Source organism: Neovison vison, chromosome 5 (assembly GCF_020171115.1).
Source record: "Neovison vison isolate M4711 chromosome 5, ASM_NN_V1, whole genome shotgun sequence".
In the NCBI taxonomy this organism is placed as follows: domain Eukaryota; kingdom Metazoa; phylum Chordata; class Mammalia; order Carnivora; family Mustelidae; genus Neogale; species Neogale vison.
Genome location: NC_058095.1, coordinates 59692569 through 59709523, shown reverse-complemented (window position 1 = coordinate 59709523; position 16955 = coordinate 59692569). Strand labels below are relative to the sequence as shown.

General features: G+C 47.5%; 1 protein-coding gene across 1 annotated transcript in view; it reads right to left on the bottom strand.

The window, feature by feature from the left end:
* DNAH9 (dynein axonemal heavy chain 9) overlaps window positions 1–10963 on the bottom strand; it is a 334218-nt gene extending 323255 nt beyond the window's left edge. Inside the window, exons 1-3 of the mRNA XM_044249120.1 lie at window positions 10544–10963; window positions 2197–2393; window positions 208–366 (exon numbers count right to left, since the gene is read on the bottom strand). Coding sequence (XP_044105055.1) covers window positions 208–366; window positions 2197–2393; window positions 10544–10963 — 776 coding nt within the window. The remainder of the gene's footprint in view (window positions 1–207; window positions 367–2196; window positions 2394–10543) is intronic.
* Between the last annotated feature and the right edge of the window lie 5992 nt (window positions 10964–16955).

The following is a 16955-nucleotide window of genomic DNA, read 5'->3' as shown; positions in this document are numbered from 1 at the left end:
GGGGGGGGCTATTAAAATTCTAGGAAAGGGTGTATCCTCCAGTGGGTGGGAAACCCTGAGCTGCCTGCCCAGCCCAGGGATGATGAGAAACAGCTGGGGGTAGGACCAGACTCTGGGGCTGCCTGACCACCACCCCCCACTCCCCGCCCCACCAGGCCACTGTCCTCTGGAAGACATCTACGCCCACGCATTGGAGCATGGGCCTACCTGTTCTTCCAGAACTCCAACTCCGCCTTGGGGGTGGGCCTCTCCCCTTGCAGGAGGGGCTGGAAAGACTTTCTCTTGAGCACCAGCTGGACCTGGCGGCTCCATTGGATCACGGCCGACTCAAGGGCATAGATGATGGACTTATCGGTACAATCCCAGCTGTGAAAGACAAAACGAGTCTCTTGGGATATAACTTGGTGTGTCCCCCTGGCAACAGAATTCCAAGTCTTGTAAAAAATTAGGTGGGAAATTCTACCTCAGCCAGGCATCTGAACTTTCGTTGGATGACAGATTCTGATATGGGGTCCATAAGAAAAATACAGCTCCTCTCTCTGCAAAATGCTGACATGAGCACGTGCACATGATTATTTCAAGGTCAGGGGGTTCACCAGTATCCTGAAGACTAATCCCGCTGGGCCTTTCCGTCAGTGCAGAAAACACTGGACAGAAGATACCCGGATGGCCATCCAGTCCTCGCTGGAGTACCACCCATGTCAGGGAACTCCCTCCTTGACCAAGTAGTGCGATCCTTAGTAGATCAGCCCATCCTGGGAGAAAATATGGCTCGGCACCGAACCACATCTGTCCTCCGCCTGTTGCCTCATTTGGTCTTAGATCTGCCTTCTGCAGCAAGAGGAGGGAGGCTCCATCCTCCACAAGGCAGAGCACTGGCCATCTGGACACCACGGGCAATTTCATGATGTCCTGGCTTTTCCAGAATGCTGAAGAACCAGCATTCCCCGTTGTACAGCTTTCCTAAAATAAGTAAGTAAAGAAAGCTCAAGGTATGTTGGAGGGGATGAAGGATCTGGAACCATTTTGGTGGTCTTGCCACAAAGCCTCCATGGGACACAAGTGACACAAGTGACACAGAGAGAGAATCCACCAGCCACATTCTCCTACCCGACACCCACCTTCGCTTAATTTAATTAAATTCATATTTGCTGAGCGGTGATACAGCCCAAGTGATTATGGAAGGTATTGGAAGGAGAAGATACGTACCGCCCTGAAATACAATCCAGTCTTCTGGGAAATTATCAAATTTGAACAAAGCGAGACCAACCCTGCGATGATTATATACCCACACGCTGAATGTTATTATGTTAAAATATAAAAGGGACAGGAAAAAGGGTAATTTGAATTTATTTATTTCGAAAATTGAATATTTTTATTAAACCACATTAGGTTTTCTAGTTAACTGGGAAATTGCTTCAAATTATATATGTCGCCAATTACTTCCAAAGGCAAAAACTCATTACAAAGTACATTGGCATCCCATGCGTTACTTTTTCTCCACATCAAATCACGGGCCCTGAATATCTAGTGGAGATGGTAGTGAGTTTGCAAACTCCTGGAAGTATGGCAGACCATGTGCACGCAGCAAGGTGGCCTGTTGCCCCAGACACAAGTGCTGGATAGAAGATAAAAAAATATGTATCATTTAGATACACAGCCTGTCTTAAAAGAAAAAAAAGGGAGGGGAATCCCCATGGGTCAAAAACAAAACTATCTCAGAGCTGACTTCAAGTCTCCATGAAGCCAGATTTGTTTCTGTTTGAAAAAAAGAGAAAAAATCCCTAAGACTGGACAGAAGCCTCAAGCAGCTGGGGGAGCAGGGTGTGAGATGTATTAAGAGCCAGTTAGTTCCGTGACATTATGTGCTGAGTAGGTACTGGGAGGAGGGGCGCTGTCTCCCCCCACCCCCGGCCAATGATGAGCCACTGTCCCCACACGCAGGATCCTGAAATCAGTGTGGCTGTTCTCAGCCCTGAAATAATTCTGTTAGGCTTCAGACACTTTAGGGGCAGGGACTGGGGTAAGGGTGGTGATCAGCAGAACACACGCAGTCCGGGGACCATGGCAAAGGAGCTTGTGTGTGGCACGAGAGATGCGCAGAGTCGGGAACAGCAAAGTTGTCAAGGACACATTCCCATAAACCAGCGGCTCCTGTGTCGCAGAGCCCCAGATGGCCGGGCTGGTGTTACTTACACGGTCTCACTCTGAGAAGCCGCCAGCTCGAGTTTTTCTGTGCCCACTGGGAGAGGCAGCAAGGTTTTCCCCTTCACATGCTCCAGGAGAACCAGGAGGTCGCACTGGAGGCTGTGGGCGTGCCGCTGGACATCCAGACGGACCACATGGGGCCAGTCAAGGTGATTCTTCTCGTTGGCCAGGATGGGGATAACCACCTGGAACAGAGATGCAGGGGGGCAGCAAAGGCGAGGCCTTCTTCTTTGGACACTTTAAAGAAGGACTACCTGAGAAAGGTTCAGAAACTGTTTTGCAGGTTCCTGTGCTATAGGGCTGCCTACTAAGAACCAAGGTTCTAGGCTGCCTGGATATCTGGTAAGACTGGAGGGTCGCAGATAGCCTACCTGCCAATTTCCCTGGCCGCCCATCTCCTGGGGATGAGGTCCCTTAGCCAAACATGCCTCCTCATTAAGGGGACAGACGTGGCTGCTATTTCTGAGTCCCAGGCTTCTTTCAACAAGTCGATGCCATCCTCCCACAGGAGCCAGTGGGCATCCTAGCCTCAGGATGCCTCCCAGCTTGCCTCCCGTGGCTTCTGGTTTTTCACTGTGTTCCCAAGGGCAACCTTGGAACACGGCAGCCTCCTCTGAGGGGTGACCATGGGTAACGAATAATCCGCTGTCAGTCTCATTGGTCCAGAACTCTTGGGCGAGGGCCCCTCCCTCATTAATGGGGTGAGTAAGAGGTGATTGAAACTGCCACGGGAGCTGGAGGCAAAGCAGAGGACAAATGAAGGTAAGGATGTCCGTCTGTGTGCAGGAGGCAAGACGGGCACCTTAAAGAAGTAAACAAAGGTAAGGATCTTGAATCTACCTATAGAGTGAACATCAACTGGGGTTTTGGCCATCTGGCATAGTTCCTCTTATTTTTTGTTGTTGGTACTCATTTCTGGATCCAGCAGTGGGACATGAACAAATCTGAGTCCGTGAGAGGGGGGTCAAAGTCTCTCATCGGAACTTTTTGATGAAGGGAACGTTCTTTTTTCTATTAGTTTGGAAAACTGTGGCCATCCTATTACCCTATGGAGGCTCAGAATAGGGTCAATACAGGAGGAGACAGTTCCCAGGTGGAGAAAGACCAAATCCCGTGACCTCATTTGAGCCCCTGAATCAGGCTGCTCTCGAATTTGCTGAGCTACTTTATCTTTGTGTAAAGATTTTTTTTAAAAGATTTTATTTTATTTTATTTATTTGACAGAGATCACAAGTAGGCAGAGAGGCAGGCAGAGAGAAAGAGGGAAGCAGGCTCTCTGCTCAGCAGAGAGCCTGACGTGGGCCTTGATCCCAGGACCCTGAGATCATGACCTGAGCTGAAGGCAGAGGCTTAACCCACTGAGCCACCCAGGCACCCCTTGTGTAAAGATTTTATGTATTTATTTGACAGAGAGAGAGTGCAAACATGAGCAGGGGGAGGGGCTGAGGGAGAAGCAGACTCCCTGCAGAGCAGGGAGCCCCATGCAATACAGAGCTCAATCCCAGGACCCTGGGATCAAGACCTGAGCCAAAGGCAGATGCGTAACTGACTGAGCCACCCAGGTGCCTCTGAGTTACTTTCAATGGAGGTTTTGATCACTTGAAACTTAAAAAGTTGTAGTTAATATAACTTACTAGGAATCTCTGCTTGTCAAATCTCACAGCTAAGGGAAAGGAATAGTGGAATGAAAGAAATACTGGAAAAAAAAAAGATAATCAGGAAATGTGGTAATTGAGTAAGTAATGGAAATAAAGACTTGTTTGGTTTGTTGGGTTCTATATAGGACCAAAAAGTCCACGTGGCTATGAAACAGAGCACCTGAACCCAGCAGGAGAACTCGAGGAAGTTGACCTTTGCCCAGTGCATCTGGAAACAGTCTCTGAACTGAGAACTTACAAGGACAGGTGGACAGAGAGTGCCAACACAGAAAATGTTACAAATCGAGTTCTGCTCATTCATGACAAGAAAGGACACTCTTAGACCCAGGGCAAGAGGCCTAACAGGAGAGGGAAGGAATATTCCTAGGATCTCAGAGGCAGGGGCTATACCTTATCTGGTCTTTTAAAATATTTATTTATTTTAGAGAGAGGACACAAGGAGGAGGGGCAAAAGGAGAAGGAAAGAGAATCTCAAACAGACCCTGGGCTTCATCTCATGACCCTGAGATCATGACCTGATCCAAAACCAAGAGTCAGATGCCCAACCAACTGTACCCCATAGGTGCCCCTTATCTGGTTTTTTATACCCAGCGTCCTCTGTAGGGTCTGGTGTGTAGGAAAGAAAAGTGGTAAGTGGGCTTGGGGTTGGATTTTTGAGGGCTTTGGGTGATAGAAAAATAATGAACATGAACTTTCTATGAAATGAAAAGCTATTCATTTATTTGTTCAATGAATATTTATTGAGTGTCTACTATGTGCTAGTCCTGGTGTATGTGCTGGGAGGGTGTATCAGTGAAGAAATCAGACAAGGATTCTTGATCTCATGAAGTTTGTATTTGAGGGGAGAGACAGTCAATAAACAAAACATTCTGCAAAATTAAATTAATTAGTGAAGCAGATGAGCAGAGGACTGTGGGCAGGAGAGATTATAATGATAAATGGAGGAATTAGTGTGGGCCTCACTGACAAGGAACATTTAAACAAAGGTGGGAGGACAGGGAGAGTTCTGCACAGATCCTTGGGGGAAGTATATTGCAGAGAGAAGGAACAGCCTGTGCAAAGGCCCTGAGGTGGCAGCATGTCTAGTGTGATAAGGAGCACCGTGGAGGTCCATGAAGCTGGAATTGAGAATGAGAAGATTAGAGGTCAGTAAAAGGGGATGGGTCCCATGCAGCCCTGCCTATGGGATTTTGATTTTTAATCTCAGAGGAATGGAAATCATTTAAGGGTTATGAGCAAAGGGAGTAAAATTGTCTGCCATCTTTTTTTTTTTTTTTTTTTTTTTTGCCATCTTTTTTTTAGTAGAATCACTCCAGCTGCTTTGATAAGAATAGACTGTAGGGGGCAAAAGTGAAAAAGGGGGATGGGTTAGCAAGTAATTGCTATAATACAGAAGACAATGGCTTGGCACCTGGGAGAATGGAGGAGATAGTAAGAGAGGGTTTGGTTCCATATACATTTTGAAGGCTCAGCCATATGATTTCTTAATGGATTCGTTGTGGGGTTATGAGACCAAAAAAAGGCATCAGGATGAGTTCAAAGTTTGGGACTTGGGGAGAAGGAAGGAAGAACAGAACTGCCATTAATTGATGTGGGGGAGACCAGGGTAGAGTCCATTCTTGAGGGAAGACCTGGAATGTGTTTTTGGACACATTAGAATCTGATACATCTGTTAGACTTCTAAATGGGGACATTGAGTAGGTAGTTGGGAACTCAGAGAAGCAAAGGCTGGAGATAACAAATGAGTCTGATACAGGTGGTCTGTGAAACTCTGCAGGTGAACCAGTGTTCCCAAGGAACTGAGGTTCTTTAGAGAAGACAGGGTGTTCAAGGAGTGACCCCTAGGGCTCTCCAATGTTAGGAAGCCAGGAGGAAGAGGGAGTACCATTAATGGAAAGAAGGGGCCATTGTGACTGACCGGTGAAAACCCAGAAGACTGGCATCCTGGAAACCAAGAGAAGAAAGGGGTTTCCTGGAGGAGTGGGTCATCACGAGCTGTGCCAAATGCTGCACACAGGTCAAGCAGGAAGAGGGTTGATAAAGGGTCATGCCATTTAGCCAAGTGGAGGTCTCTGGTGACATTGACAAGTCCTTGACTTTCTCTTCCATGCCATGTGGGGGTGACGGTCAGATGAAACAGGAAAAGAAAGGGGCATGGCAAGAACAGACCCATCTTCTAGATGTTTCGCTGTAGAGGGGACCACACAAGTAGGATGATAGGTGGCGGGAGGAATGAGGATTTTGTTTGACGGCAAATAGCTAGTGGGGAAGGAAAAAAAATAAGAATGTAGGAGGAAGGAAAGGATGTTGGCGTGATCTCTTTAAGGAGATGAGAACAGGTGGGATTCAGAGAGGAAGTGGCAGTTCTGAGGATTGAGGTTGTCCCCAGATGACGGCAGACGGTCCACCTGTTGCCATGGGAGGGACAGTGGAGCTGAATGAACATGGATGTGGGCAGATGGGATGGATGTAGGCATCTGTGGATGTTTTATTCTATTATTTTCATTTTTAAAACCCAAGGAAGAAGCAAAAGCATCATTGAGTGAGGTTGATAGGCATTTTGGACATTTGAGGGGAGAAAAAAGAAAGTGTCTAATAGTGGTCTAGAAAAGCAAGAAAATAGGAAGCTCGAGGTGTCAGCTCGGAAGGATAAAAGGCCTATCACATGTTCAGGGTCATGAATTTAAAGCAGTGCTGGCTGTTTTTTCTCAGCCCCACGGGCTTCATGGGTGCAGGCCTGGAACAGACAGAGCATTGCGTTGGATCTCATTGGAATTATGGTGTGGAGTCAGACAGTGGGAAGGCAATGGGATGGATGGACCAGAGGCTCGGGGTAGTGGGACGCTAGGGGAAGTGGGCTAAAAGACAGGAGCTGTGGTCAGAGAAAGAAAGGTATATGAAATTGTATCACTTGGGGGTGGTTTGATAGTGAAAGGTCTGGGAATGGCCACAGGAACGGCTGGGGAAGGGATGGGAGGGGGACAAGATCACTGAAGAAGGAAGGCTCAAGGATCCCAGAGGCCAGCTTATTGGAAGGATCATTCATGTGTCTAATGAAGTAGCCATGTGTTAAGGCAGGAGTGATGTTGGAAGGAGAAACAGTGAGCCAGGGGCAGCACCATCGGGCCATGACACAGCAATGGTGGGGGAGAGGGTGGCATTGTCTGGTGACATAAGATCCAAAGTGAGGTTTTTCAACATGAATCGAGCAGTAAAGGACGCCTGTTCCAGCTCCAGGCTCAGAGATGGAAAGGCTGTGGGGGAATACAGCTTTCCTCCAGGGAGAACAGGGACAGGCTAGGGCAAGAAGAGGATGGCTCAGAGAAATGAGGACACCTCTAAGTAGGATAAGTGACAATAACGTTTGTCCCTTAGGTCATGCCTACAAGCTAGCCCACTACTGCCAGTGCCCTAATACATTCTCTGTAAATTTCATGACAGTCCTGCAAGAGAGTTAGACCCTAGACCCTGGCCCTCTGTGGTCACATGACACTGATGCATTTCATAGAACCAGGATTTGAACCCAGGCCCATCAGTTTCCACATCCCCATGCTCCCTCTTCAAAAAAAACAAACAAACAAAAAAAAAAAACCCAAAACTTTGAAATGGCATCCAAGTCTCAGAGCTCTAAGAAAATAACCTGGCAGCAGGAATGATGTGACTGGGAGGAGGAAGACAAGCAGCAGGGAACTAATTACTAAGTTTTGTCAGTTCCAAGAAACATTTCTTGGATGCCTTTTTTTTAAAACACTGCACTAGTGTCACAAAATGATGAAATTTATAGCTTCTTCCCCTTACTGACATCACACTCCCCCCTAGCGCAGGAGGACTACTCTCAGTCATGTGGGCTCCTCTGGCTTGAGTGCTGCTGAGTAGGGCCTGGGAGGATGTGGGGAGCCAAGCTGATCCACAGAGAGAGCAGAGCGGGAGCACTCTCCAGGAACACTGGGAAGGGAAAGGGGGGCTGAGGGGACCAGAGGGGAGCAGGGGACCGGAGCAGCACAATCAGCTTTAGGGTGCTTAAAAGAGGTAGAGGGGAGATGCTGTTAGAGGCTTTGAGAAATGCTAAGCCCTCAAGGTGTTCTAAAAATAATTTGGGGGGCCCCTGGGGGGATTAGTCGGTTAAGCATCTCATTCTCAGTTTTGGCTCAAGTCATGATTCCAGGGTCCTGGGATTGAGCCCCGCATCGGGCTCCCTGATCAGTGGGAAGACAGCTTGAGATTCTCTCTCTCTAAAATAAATACATAAATCTTAAAAAGAGTAAGTGTTCTATTTCTCAGACCTGTGGATTACTCTGTTAATGAGTGCTTGCTCCTTACTTCCTTCCTCCCTCCCTGCCTTGTTCCCTCCCCCTTCTCTTCTCTTTTTAGCAGAAATGGTGGCAGACTATACAATAATTCTATATCTTAAGGAAAGAAATATTTAAATTGCAGCATTATTGCGGTGCCTGGGTGGCTCAGTGGGTTAAGCCTCTGCCTTTGGCTAAGCTCATGATCTCAGGGTCCTGGGATCGAGCTCCATATTGGGCTCTCTGCTCAGCAGGAAGCCTGCTTCCCCTTCTCTCTGCCTGCCTCTCTGCCTACTTGTGATCTCTCTCTCTGTGTCAAATAAATAAAATCTTAAAAAAAAAAAAGTCTCAAAAAAATTGCAGCATTATTCACAAAAGCCAAGAGGTGAACACAGCCGATACAACCACCCGTGCATGAATGGATAGACAGACTGTGGTGTATACACATACAATGGAATAGTACTCAGCCTTAAGGAGGAAAATAATTCTGTCACATGGTACAACCCCGGATGAACCTTGAGGACATCAAGTGAAAGGAAATAAGCCAGTGACAAAAGCACACCTACTGCATGATTCCATTTACATGAGGTCCCCAGAGCGGTCAAGTTCATAGGAACAGGAAGCAGAATGGCGGGTGCAGGGGCCAAGGAAGGGGGGAATCAGGGAGTTGTTCAGTGGGTATAGACCAAGTCATGCAGGATGGTGGGGGTTCCTGGGGACTCCCTGCACAACAGTGTGTGTGGTTGGCAACCGGACGCTTGGAAATGGTTGGGAGAGTGAATTTTTTCTCCTGTGGGGTTTTTTTGGCCACAATGAATACAAAACTATCTTAAGGACCATTCCATGGCAATCATTCTTTTAATTATAGATGGACCTTAATTCATTCAGCCAGTCCCCTACGGATAAGCATTCAGTTTGTTGCCAGTCTCTTTTAACGCACCAGTGAACATTCTGGAACACTTGAGGGGCTGAACTATTTTCAAATTACTTTTTCTTGCTGGGTACATGTCCTTGGGCGGTGACACAACTCAGTGATGGGCCGCAATCGCCCACACATACTAAGTGTATTTCCACAACTGAAACTTTGTTCAGTCTCCCAGGACATTGAAAGTTACCTTGAAGTCTATGTCCCCTAATTCTTCTTCTACACTCCTGTCTCTCTCCTCTGAACACAATGGCACTTCCTTCTATCATCTTCATTCATGAGGGGATTTGAGAGGAGCCTGGATCTCTGTGGTGACAGGGCTCACACAATGCAGGGCCGTAAAGCCACCGGGGTAGTTAAAAGATTGAAATACATCCCTGTCTTCGAAGAACCCTCCTTCTCTGGGCTCCCCTCCCCCCACCCAGGGTGACTCTTCCCTGGAATTCCCCCAGAGCTTTCAGAAAAGGCAACTAAAGGACTAACATCCCGCCCAGCAGGGAACCTCCAGGACCTGGCTCCCCACTGTGGCCTACTTTAAGTAGAGTTCTGCCTCCCCCAGTCATAGGAGTTTTAAATATTTTAAATATAGGATTAATTGCCTGGGTGGGATCTTGTCTTCTATATCTTCAGTATTCCTGATAGCCTCACTCACACAAAACATCATATAACCAATACTCCATTAATACTTGTTTTCTGAGCCGCAGGACCCAGTGCATCACGCTTCCCAAAACACTCACCCTCAACTTACAGGGACGTTTACTCCCATTCCAGAAAGGTCGAAATGTCCCAGGAACCTTGCCTGGGGCACCCTCTCTGAGACCTCCTGCACTCTCTCAGCTTGGGCTGCACTGTCACAGAAGTTCCCTGGAACCCACATCTCCCGGGATCTTCCTCCCTGAGCTCTGAGCTCGGGGCAGACCCCTCCAAACACCTGTTGGGCCTTGCCAACCGGACGCCCCAACTTCTTATCTGGGCACAGGGCTGATAATTGGGCACACCGTTGTGAGATTTATGAATGAGATGAAATCACAACCAAACCATCTCTCCCCTCAACTCCCCTCCATAGGTAAGCACTGTGGATAGCCTCGCTGGCCCCTTCGAGATGCCCCCTAGGTCACCACTACCTGTCTCCCCCAGCGCCAGTTTACGGAGGGATTGAGAGATACACCGCCTTAAAATACGGTCAGGACCCACCAGGCACTCTTAAGACGCCAGCCTCCCCCTGACTTTGACTTGGCCCCAGACCAGGACCGACGCAAGTCAGAGCCCCTCGAGCTTCTCACGGTGAGCCGAACGCTCTTCAGCTTGTCCCAGCTCGCCCCCACTTCTCAGGTGGGCTTCTTTCCCATCCCCTCTAGCCCCGCCCCGGGCCCGCCCCGGGCCCGCCCCCTCCGCCCGGGCCTCCCCTCCCCCTCCCCAGCGGCCGCGGGCGCAGGGCCTCCGGGCCACCCGCCCACCCTCACCTCGGAGAACAACGCAGCCAGGTGCTCCAGAGGGGTGGCGGGCACGTCCCCGCACAGCACGGCGCCGCGGAGGCTGCGGGGCCCCGGCGGCTCGGGCCCGGTGCGCAGGAAGAAAAGCCCCTTGGCGCGAGGCGGGCCCGCCTGGGGCCCCGCGTCCAGGCCGGGTCGCACCGCCAGGCCCCCGGGCCCGGGCCGCACCACCAGCAGCGGCCTCGGGGCCCCCTCAGCATCACGGCCCAGGAAGGCGTGCAGCAGCCGCTCCGCCTCGGCCGTGCCCGCGCAGCGCTCCCAGGCGCCGGCGGCCGGCCTCAGGCTCAGGGCCACGTAGGCCCCCAGGAGTCCCAGGCGCGGGTCGGCGGCGCCGGGCTCTGGGTCCGCGCTCTCCGCAGCCCGCGCGGCGGGCTCCTCAGCGCCCGGCATCGCGCGCTGCTGCCAGCCGCAGCCGTTTCCCTGGCGACGCGGACGCGGCCCGAACTCCCGCCTCCGCTCCCCTCCTATTGGACACGAGACTCCCGGCCCCGCCCCTCCCAGCTCCGCCAGGTAAGACAGAGACGCCCTGGGCAAGGGGCGGGGTCGCGTCGCTGTTGCTAGGAAACCGGCCGCCGCTCCTATTTAGCGCCGGGTCTCTGCGCTTGCAGGTGCTCACGGGTGACCGTGCAGGGCAATGGTTTATTGACGCGGTGCGTGGAGGGGAGGGCAAGTGTATAAAAGCTTGGCTAAGATCAGATTAAATTCTTGAGAGGTCTCCAGACACTGAAAATATGATGATTCTCCAACTCCCCCAATGTGCAATTCAAACTCGAAAACTATGTCAATCATTAAACAGACGTAAGCGATTTCAGTAAAGTTTTAAAATTTCTTTTCCGTGATAACTTAAATACTTTAGAATGGTGTTCATATGCTTACTGAGCATTTTGAAATATGCTGGTGCAGCTGAAGTACTGAATTTTTATTTAATTTACTATTTAATATTAAACTAGGATTTAATTTTAGCTCACTTTTAGAATTTCAGTATCCATTATTTTTTTAAAAAGGTTTTTTTAGTGTCTTGTTTTGCTCGTGCCTTTGGTGTGTGCTCAATCTGACAGATGGGGACTCAAACTCTGAGATTACTTTGATTTTCATTCAGTCTGACCCAGGTCGGTTCTTCTTATGTGCATACAAGTGCTTCTATTTAAAAGAGTCTGCGATATACCTAGATCTTGTCTTCAAAAAAGGATAAGGTGACGCACCTTTCCTTACCTCAGAAATTATCATTTGTCACCTGCTGAATTCCTCTTCATTAGGGGGATATAAATAGCTTGGCCCTTTGCATTGCATGGGAGGGGAGAATGGGACAAGGACAGGGACAGCCTGGTGGCATGAAGCGGCTCTGAAATGAGCTTGCCCTCTCCCTACCACCCCGATTTTAGTCACCAACCAGAAACTGCAGAAATTTCTGGTTAAAAAAAAAAAAGTATGTAACAGGCTTCAAAGGAACATTAACAGAATAGGCACTTACCAAAGGCAACTCAGCTAACAAGACCCCCTCAGGAAAACTTGGTAGCTAAAAAGTAAAACGATTGATTTCGTGATAACCAGGGCACGGGATGTCCTATGATGGAAAACGTTCCCAATAGAAAAGGAACCTTTGTGTTTGTAAAGAGTGTTTTATCACTGCTAGGTTAAATAGTAGGCAGACCAGCTGTGAGTAGAGGGACAAAGCAGAGGCATGAAAATGATTTTATTTTAAAGATTTAATTTATTTATTGAGAGAGAGAGAGAGAGCATGCATGAGTGGGGAAAGGGGCAGAGGGCGAAAGGGAGAGAATCTTGAGCAGACTCCCCACCGAGCACAGAGCCTCACCCTGAGCTAAGCTGGATCCCATGACCCTGAGATCCTGACCTGAGCCAAAACCAAGAGTCAGACACTCATCTGACTGAGCCACACAGGCTCCCCACACTCGAATGATTTTAAGATGAATTTGATGATTGACATTGCAAAAAAAAAAAAAAGCATCAGGGACAGATAGAAGTATTGGAGGCTTCTTACACATATCATAAAACTCTGCAGAGTTTTTATTTTGCAGAGAGGAAGCCATGATATTGTCTAAATGCTGAAGGTCTCCAAATGTGTGAGTCCTGATCAGGTTTTATAGACAGAAAAACTTTGGGGCCATTAACTTCCTATAAACCCTCCATATAAAATTTCTACTACCCCAACCATGATCTATTTTGCCCTCCATCCTTATTGTCCTTTATGCCCAATATACATAAAAATAGAAAGCCAGGAGCCTGTGGAGATGACTCGAAGATGACTGTCCGAGACAGAAGGCTCCTGAACAGTGAGAAACCCAGCTTTTGCTTTCTTCCTCTAAAAACCCACCTTTGCCTTCACTTTAGAAGGAGGTGGGGGTGCGGTTAAATGGAATTTATTGAAAGCAGCTGCCATCAAGTTTATATTGAGTAATTATAGTAAGGGAAAATAAAATAACAAATATGTTAGCTATCTATTGCTGGGTAACAGATGACATGACAAATTAGCAGCTTAAGAACATTCATTAGGTAACAGAGTTTATGGTGGCTGAAGAATTTGGGTGCAGCTTCTTGGGGTGGTTCTGGCTCGGGATCTTGGTTTCAGCTCAGATCCTGATCTTGGGGTCATGAGATAGAGCCCCAGGTCAGGCCCCATGCTCAGTGCAGAGTCTGCTTAACACCCTCTCTCCTCTGCCCATACCCCCACCCCTTAAATAAATAAATAAATCTTTTTTTAAAAAGAGGAAATCATTTCATCTGAATAATTACACAAATTCAGTATCTTCCTTAAGAGTTTTGGTAGTAGCCCTACTCTCAGATGGCACCAGTGATTCTTGTCCCCTTTTATTCACATCCTGGTATGCTTCCCTTTCACACTGAATAGGGTGAGTGAATGTGTGTATTGGGAATATTGCAGAAATGAGTGTAGGGCTTTCAAGGCTAGGCTATGAGAGATTGTGGCTTCTGTCTTGCTCTCACTCTCTCTCTTAGATCATTCTGGCCACCAGAGGAGGGTCTGCATCTGCCCTATGTCCTCACTGAGATAGTGTAAAAGAAAACTTTTAAGCTAAGCATTTAAGAGGGAGAAAAGATTTCTGTTGTATCGCTCATGTGTGTGTCCTTTTTTTTTTTAAGATTTTATTTTTCATTTATTTGATAGAGAGAGAGAGAGAGAGATCTCAAGTAGGCAGAGAGACAGGCAGAAAGAGGGGGGGAAGCAGGCTCCCCGCTGAGCAGAGAGCCTGATGTGGGGCTGGATCCCAGGACCCTGAGATCATGACCTGAGCTGAAGGCAAAGACTTAACCCACTGAGCCACCCAGGTGCTCCTTGCTCATTTGTTTTAATTGCAGGAGCTCAGCTTTGAGGACCCAGGGTCCTGGGTCTGGAAACTGAGAGGCTCCAATGTATATGCTAACTTGGAGATTCATAAGCACATTTCCTAAAGAAGAGGGAGAAGGTGGGAGGAGGGCTGGGGAAGCAAGGTAGAGGACAACTTGGATATGCTGTAGAATTATTGACCCTTTCAGGAGAGTCCAAAGAAGGAGACACGATGTGACAGTGACTACAGAAATCCTGAGGTGCATAGAAGCAGACCCTTGAGCCTGGCTTCCCAGGGAAGCCCCTGGCACGTGGGTGGCAATGAGTGAGGGCAGGATCTGAGGAGAATAAGCAGAAAGCAGCCTTTCAGTGCTGCCTTGCTTTCCTAATTCAGGGACAGAGATGGACAGTTTCCAAGATCTTTGTAGGATTCCTAGGAAGAGGAGAGCAGAAATGCTTGGAGGGTCAGCTTGGGGCTGGGCTGAGAAGGACACAGTCTAGGTAGTTGTGTCCTCTAGAGGCTTGGTGGATGATAGCGACTGGTTACGAGGACTGACTATACCAGATGGCTTCTATCTCAGTAAGGACATAGGACAGATGCAGACCCTCCTCTGGTGGCCAGAAGATATATAAAGCTCTCCAGGAATGTCCAGTCCTCCAGAGAAGAGAGTAACAAGGAGGAATCCTAAAGACCTTATACTTATGTCAAGTGATTAGATTACCTTGAACCAGCAAGACTATTTTCTACCTCTGACTGGGTATAAGGATGGTTCAGTCTGGGCTTGGTGAGAGCCACCAACTGTTACAGAAAGAAGGAGTTCCATACAGAAATCAGACCTTCCATGACCATCGGAAGAGCGGGGAAGTAAAGTGGAAAAGGTCTTGAAGTTTGTAGCAGGAAGATCAGAGAAATCGTCATCATTTCATGACCATGGAGAAGGTAACTTTCTCCCATTTCAAGACTATTTCCTGCCTTTTAGCACACGGCTCCCAGAATCCAGTCTCATCCAGGGCCGTTTTTTTAATGAGAGTTGCTGTTTCAGATGGTAGAAAGATGTTGAATATGGAGAGTGTGGAGTAAGATTAGGCAGGATGCTATGAAAGGGTAAAATATGATTGGTCACTTCACATGGTTACCATCACAGTAAACTACAGCCCAAATCCAGCCCAGAACCTGTTTTTGCAGCTTCAATTCAATGGGAACACAGCCATACCTATTCGTTTCTGTATGTATTCATTTATGAATTATATTATGAATCGTGAAAAGTCTATGGCTTTCCCCTCCTATACTACAAGGGTGCAATTGAATCATTGCAAGTATACAGAGACAGGATGGCCCACAAAAACCTAAAATATTTACATCTTTATAGGAACAAATTGGCCAACCTCTAGCTTACATTAGATACTATGGAGTCTTTTGGTTGGTGAGAACTCAATGTGGAGAAGTCATAAAGTTGTCTTAGTCTCATGAAGTCAATTTAGGATGGGTTTGGTGGTTTTCATATGCTTTAGAGTCAAAGGTCCATCATTGCAGATTGTGAAATCAGGCAGATCTCCAGCCACTGCTGTGAAAGTGAGAAGAATTCTTTTTTTCTGTGTTTTCTCAGTTATTCTAGTGAGAAGTTGGGAGAGTTTACATTAAGTGTCCCTAGTTAGATATAATTTTAAACAATGTAATGTGCTTTCCCATTAATCCTTATTAATAGTACTGACTGCGTCTTTCTCTCCCTGACCTATCCTGTTCCTGGGGGCTGTAGAAATAGTCATCTCACACTTCTGAGAGCAGGAATGCGTTTGGTCATCATTTATTCTACACGCCTTGGGGATGAAGTGATGGATGGGATATCTTGTCTTCAGAGAGAACAAGCCATTTAGTGACAATCTAAAAGGGCAATGCTAGAGGCTGTCTACATTCTGAGTCTAGTTAATTTCCACACTGCACTTTGCCTGTTATTCAAAAGTTGGCAGAAAGGTGGTTTGATGGACATCGATTTTGTGTGTGTGTGTGTTTACCCTTCTTCCAGAAACTATTCACCCATCTTCTAGAAACCATTTGTCACTTTTTCTTTGGGAAAATATTTCCACCCATGAACCACCTTTTACCCTACCCCCCAGTCCAGGTACCCCTGCTAGGGCTCAGCTCCTAGCTCTAAAACTGAAGTACATCACTGAGCTAACCAGACCTGTCTGTCCCCTCACCACAGTCATCAGTGTGACCATGGGCATGTGATCCCATCAGACCAGCAGAGCTGGAACCAAGGCTTTGGTGAGACTGTTGGAGTCAATGAGCGCTTTCTGTTTTCTCTTGGATTTAAACCTAGAGGGCTTTTGGTCAGCACTGATGTGGACATCAGAGGCCATGAGGGGAAGGGCTATCTGAAAATGGAGTCCAGATAGCGAAAGTGGAGCTGAGAGGTGGGGAGGAGAAAGATGACATTGTTTGAGCTGCAGCCTACACACCAGACTTCTCACTCTCCTCAACAAAGATGTCTCTTCTCCAGTAAGCCAGTTGGAGTTGGGATTTCTGTTCCTCTAAGCAAGAGTCCCAACTGATACCAGTGACAAATAAGGAAAAATTTAATAGGAGAGATGAAGATGTTTCTTGGCAAGGGGGAAGGAATCCTTCAGAGAGACAGTTGAGAGAAAAGACATAAAAAAGGATACTTCTTGGAACAGTGTCTCTAGAAGATGTGAGGGTTGAACCTTCAACCACTTGGTTTCTCCCATAACGACTCCACATCGCACACTTAGCTCCTGATTTTGGATCAAGGCAATGCACCAGAGATTAATATGGGAGCATGTCCCTGTGTTTATTCACTTTTCAGTGTTTAATTCCTAGAAGGATGAGAGAAATACTTACCTAATTAAATGAGCTAAACTATAGCGATCCTTGCTTGCTTCTCACCCATACTTGTCTCACAATAATGCACTATGAAGAGTTGATGAAGCTGTTTTCTTTTTAATGAATTCTATATACTAGTTCATTATAATCATCTAAAGAGTATACAGATTCCACCCAGGATAGAGGTGGGTGGAGAAAAGAAAGCTGCGGAAAACATACCTTTTCAGCCATCTCTT